This window comes from Glandiceps talaboti, chromosome 23 (assembly GCF_964340395.1).
Source record: "Glandiceps talaboti chromosome 23, keGlaTala1.1, whole genome shotgun sequence".
Taxonomy (NCBI): domain Eukaryota; kingdom Metazoa; phylum Hemichordata; class Enteropneusta; family Spengelidae; genus Glandiceps; species Glandiceps talaboti.
In genome coordinates, this window is record NC_135571.1 from 8,779,863 (window position 1) to 8,785,862 (window position 6,000).

At 38.8% G+C, this 6,000-nt stretch overlaps 1 protein-coding gene across 1 annotated transcript; it reads right to left on the bottom strand.

The window, feature by feature from the left end:
• Positions 1-2,211: 2,211 nt before the first annotated feature.
• Positions 2,212-5,260, bottom strand: LOC144452691 (tenascin-N-like). The gene is made up of 5 exons (XM_078143836.1): positions 5,155-5,260; positions 4,302-4,553; positions 3,635-3,919; positions 2,983-3,246; positions 2,212-2,510 (listed from the first exon to the last, which is right to left on the bottom strand). Exons 1-5 carry the CDS (start codon positions 5,258-5,260, stop codon positions 2,212-2,214), a joined length of 1,206 nt encoding a protein of 401 aa, XP_077999962.1.
• Between the last annotated feature and the right edge of the window lie 740 nt (positions 5,261-6,000).

The window sequence follows — 6,000 nt, forward strand, 5'->3', positions numbered from 1 at the left end:
GCTAGAGAGATATATTTACCAGGTGTACATTTACATATCAAGGCATTTGCCAGGAGTATTGCTAATATTTTCTTGCTATAACGTACCTTGTTTGTGTGGAACTAAATACACAAATACACACATGTGCACATATCAGCTGTTCTTTCATTTTAGTCAGACTAGATATTTCAGTGTTCTCTCCAGGATAGATTGCAAGAATAGTGGGTAATTTGCATAATGGTGTACATATCAATAACATGCTAATTTGTATATTGGTTTGCATAGTTATCAGCATATACTATGCATGTCTTCAACATTGAAACATACACTAACAAATTTAACATATACACACATAGACATTGGGATCAGCCATTTCTGTTCATGTGAAAGCATGATTACAATATTGTCATGCAAAGAATACTAAACCTCAAGGATGGTAGAATCCTTTTGATGCACGACAGAAACCTGCCAAGCATAGCAGCCTGGGTGGCAAGCAGTGTGCCCTCTAATGATAGCTAAATTTTGTTGTTGTGAGTCAAAATGAGAACTGGGATTTTTTGTGAGTTACTACATAGTAAGAGATATAGGGGGAGCGCTAAATTCTGGTATGTCACTAGAAATTGTGTGTGTCAGTAGCGCGTCAAATTGGCTTAGAGGGCACAATGGTGGCAAGGATGGTATTAACACCATGTTTTCTCTATAGTGGGGAGAACACAGCATTTTAGCCACTGTACTTTAATATACAGTGAAGTCATGATGGGTGAATGGTTAGAGTGGCTGGCTTTGAATCTGCAGGTTGCAGTTTGAACCTCTTCGCAGTTATTCATCTCTGAATGGCTAAAGTCCTTGGGCAAGATTTGGACCATGACTGTGCTCCGGTCTATCCAGCTGTACAATTAGGGACCTTGAATAGATTTGTAGATCTTTGCTAGGGATAATAATAACTCGATCCTCATGAAAAAAGGTATTATACTGATAAGGCTATCGAATCTAGGTTCTGCATCATTATTATTATTATCACTGTCATTATTATAAGCTCAAGAAAGGCTTGAATATTAAAATTTTACCTGTAGTTATTGTGGCAGACACAGGATCACTATAAACAAAGTCTGGTGAGGTACCAACTACTGCAACTATCTCAATCTCATAGTCTGTCTGAGGGACTAAGTTTGTGACTGTCAATGATACGGTTCCCTTGGCGACTGTGCTCTCCTGCACAAGGAAGTCATCATCTGCTGATGTGACGGTAACCTTGAAGTCATCATAGTTGCCATCTGGTTCACTCCACACAATAGTTACGCTGTCAGCTGTTGGTGTTCCAGGAACTATAGCACCAGGTACATTGGGTTCTGTCATGGAAGAAAATTAAACTCATTCATACTTATTTCTTATTTGGCCACAAACAGTTAGACGACAGATTCATCACTGTGGTTGTATCACATTGCTGTTACTTACACTGCCTGCAATATGGAGTGACTAGCATGACCAAAGTAACAAACAAACAAACACACAAGCAAGCATGCATACATACATACATACATACATACATACATACATACACACACATACTACATTCACGAACACACACACACGCATGCACGCACGCGCACGCGCACACACACACACACACACACACACACACACACACACACACACACACACACACACACACACACAGCCATTCAATACTTTATCTTAAAACACTGCATTACTGTAATGTCCATACATTCAAAAACTCTACACTTACTGGTAAACTGGGTATAGACTTCAGAACTACTACCATCGTCTACTAGGAATATGGTATGGCTGGTACCAGCATCAAGGTTATTAAATACATAAGACCTTGCAGAAGAATCCAGATTACCAGATTGAACCAAAGTCCCACCAAGTGGAAGGGCACTCAACTCATATCCAGATGTAGGATCTGAAGCACCACTCCATTTGACCCAAATAGATGATACTGTCACCTCAATGATATATATAGTCAAGGGAGCACTGGTTGCTGGAAAGTGAAAATTGAAGATGTTATTTCAAGACGATATATGGTATCTTTGAGTGCTTAATATTACTGCTAACAGACTGTAAGATGCAGTGGTGTGTGGAGATTGTGAAATGTTCCTCCGGAGATAAGATGAAGGGCGCCACCAACAACAATATTATACTCCACTCTTGAACCTAGAGGATTGTGGGTAAAAACAAGAGGAAAGAAATCACAGGCTAACTCTGAGGGCGCTAATACATAACAGTGTACTTACATGTAGCAAGCTGTACAGTTGAGGCTTCAGCACTTTCTAGCTCTCCACTAACAGTGACAACACTGATGTCATAAGTTGTTCCTGGAGTCAATCCTCTCAAAGTCAGTTCAGTTGTACTAGGGTCAACCTCAATGGGGCTATCCTCTAGACCATCAGATGGACTGTATGTAATTTTATACGTGTCAAAGACAACTTGTGCTGAAGGAGGTGTCCAGCTGATTGTACCAGAGGTTGCAGTCTGTGATTGGACAGTTAAAGGACCTGGTTTGGTTGGCTCTGTAACATGAATTATTTATCATTTTAATGTGACAGTCATTATCGATGTCTGTGATTGGACAGTTAGAGGACTGGTTTGCTTGGCTCTGTAACATGAATACGAGACTGCATCACACTATCTCATATAACGTAACAGCACATTCCAATGTATTGCAATTTATCACCAAAAACTCAATTCCCATTGCAGCACACTACATCTCACATACCATATGAAATCACATTATCTCACTGATATGGCATCACACTGTCTCAAATACCACATGGCATCACAATGTCAGTCAACACATAAAGCATCACAGTCACATACCCACATGTGAATCATGCTATCAGTATCTCTCATTTATCACAGCACACTATATTGCAGAATCTATCTCAATGCATTGCATAATCTTCAACCACAACACATCTAAACCATACACTTTCAGTTTGAGCTTTTTATTGGACTGTTACTAGATGATTTAAGTCGACTTACTTGTTCTCTGGATCACTTCACCCTGCTCTGTAATCACATCAGCAGAACTTACAGTAAACAGAGTAATAGTGTATTCTTGACCAGGTGAAAGACCACTAATCAATTTCAGTCGGGGATTCAAAGTCATATTAAACCCTGATGGTGGTTCTCCATCATCAGGACTGTACTGTATGTGATAATTCACCACGTCACCAGCTTGTTCCTTCCACTGAACCAGAAGGAAAGTCTCACCAATTGGTAGTGATACCTCTATCACGGTAGGTACTGGAAATAAAGGATATTTTACAATGAAAAAGATGGAGAAGAGATGTAAGAAAGTATGGGAATAGGGAATAGCAGATATAATGAAGCCATAGGCTTACCTGGCTGCATAATATTACCATAAAGGGGAATCATGGCCACTCCAGGAAATAGACACATTTTCATAGACTATGTGTTCTGGAGACTCATTTCATGATTTTACATCACTTACAATTCTTTGCGATTTCAGGGAAACATCAAGTTGATCTTGTGCATTTATAGGGTATTTTGCTATGGGCTATTGCATCAAATAATCTAAGGCCCCTTAGGTCACTCATATTTTGCTCAGCTGAATGAAGAAAAATGTTGGGGAATAGAATCTAATTCTATCATATGATTATGTGGTACTTACGCGTTGAAATAACTTCACTACTATAGGATGGACTGTATACTTTGTCATCACCACTACCAGCTGTTGCCCATAGTTTAATGGTGTACTCAGTCTCTGGTTCTAGACCAGTGAACATTTGGGACAGAGTTTTCCTTGATACTACAATTGTGTCAGTTGTAGTGGCTGATTCAATAGTCAGTTCAAAGTTGTCAAAATCTCCACTTCCTAATGACCAACCAATCGTAATACTGTTTGGACCAACGTCTGATGATGGGTTATAACTGATTGAGCCAGGCACATCCAAGCCTATCAAAAAAACGGTAATAAACCAAAGATTCAGTTACAGTATAACATTGTGCGCCAAAGGTAGTTTAAAATTGCATTCTATTCAAATATTGGTTTTCTTCATGTACCCTCTAAAACACATTCTATACAATAAACAGCACCCTCTTGTGGTATATTCTACTGGTGAAGCAATATGGTTACTTGATTTTTCCAATATGTATAGCACCCTCAGCTGTGAATTCTAATGATGATGCAATCAAATTAGTTGACATATCCAATAAATATCGCCCTCTGGTGGTATGTCCTAGGTGTATAACAATGACTGCACGCTTGGAGACAAGAACTGTTGTCAGGAGGCATCTAATAAACGAACTAGAAACTGAACACCACAAAATAAACATACTTGTTCGGACTTCAGTAGTGATTGGTGCAGGATTGCTGGCCTCTTCTGGTGCAACACTTATAGTGTAAAGTCTTCCAGTAGTGAGTCCACTAAAGGTGTGTTGTTGAGTGGTATCATTGTACACTTCCATGTCTGCATCTGCTGGGTCTATTGATAGGTTATACGATGTTGCTCCCGCATAATCATTGAAAGAAAATCGAATACTACTGTTGGTAATTTCCTTGACATTGATGCCTCCTGGTGTTCCTGCCACTATAAGAAAATATGTCACAGAATAATTTATTTATCCTTGTAAAAAATCACCAGGTAGGTACAAAATAGTAGACAACATTGTCATGATAACATAGCCAAGAGTTGAATGGTTTATCAATGGTCTTAGTCTATTCAATAGTGCTTGTTAATATCACCATGCAGGAATACAGTCTGTTCTTGGTCAATGACAACATATTCTAATTACAACCACTAGCATTTTGTCTGTTCTTGTTCGATGACAGGTATGCAATGAGTTGTAATCACAGTGTGTCTGATATGAAATAGGATACAGGTATGCAATGAGTTGTAATCACAGTTTGGCTGATATGAAATAGGATACAGGTATGAAATGAGTTGTAATCACAGTTTGGCTGATATCATGAAATAGGATACAGGTATGCAATGAGTTGTAATCACAGTGTGTCTGATATCATGAAATAGGATACAGGTATGCAATGATTGTAATCACAGTGTGGCTGATATCATGAAATAGGATACAGGTATGCAATGAGTTGTAATCACAGTGTGGCTGATATCATGAAATAGGATACAGGTATGCAATGATTGTAATCAGTGTGGCTGATATCATGAAATAGGATACAGGTATGCAATGGGTTGTAATCACAGTGTGGTTGATATCTGATGACACGAAATAGGATACTGAGGTACGCAATGGGTTGTAATTCTTGCAAAGTAAGATAGTACATGACATGTAACTTACATGTTTTTGCTGATAGTGTCAAGGGATTGCTTTGTTGGTTTCCAGCAAAGGCAACGATTGAAATAGTGTATGTATCACTAGGATCTACACCTTGTAATATAAAAGTAGTGCCATCTTCTGGATATAGTGTACTGACAGCATCTGTCTGCCCATTGGCTGGTGAATATGTAAGTTGGTAGTATTCAAAATTGCCAGCTGGATTTGTCCAAGTCACTGTGACAGTATTACTCGTCACTTGTGGAGCCACGGTTGATGTGGGACTATTAGGTTCTGAAAAAGAAGACATACAATGTAATAAGTGTCAATAACTTATCAAGGTTTAAACACCACATGAGCCATGGATTCCATAACTCTCTTTACTAATAGAATGCTACACATTATAATGTCAATTCAACTGTTACTGTTACATTACAACTTCTACAGATATAAACAAACTGATAAAAGTGCTGTGTGACCCTACATCAGAGGCACCCACTGTTGTTTTTATATCAGTTGTAATGTTGTTTTTACCTAATTTTATCTCGGTGTGAATTCTTTCCTTAGCTGACTTCATTCAAGCAAACGCACTATCGTTTCAAGGGTTATAATGTACTTACTTGTATAGAAGGTTTCATTGACGACAAAATTCCTGACGTTATTGGTCACTGTGTATACAGTCACTACATATGCAGTACCTGCAGTTAAACTAGATGCGAACACCGAGTTAGTCCCAGCGTTACCCCCGTC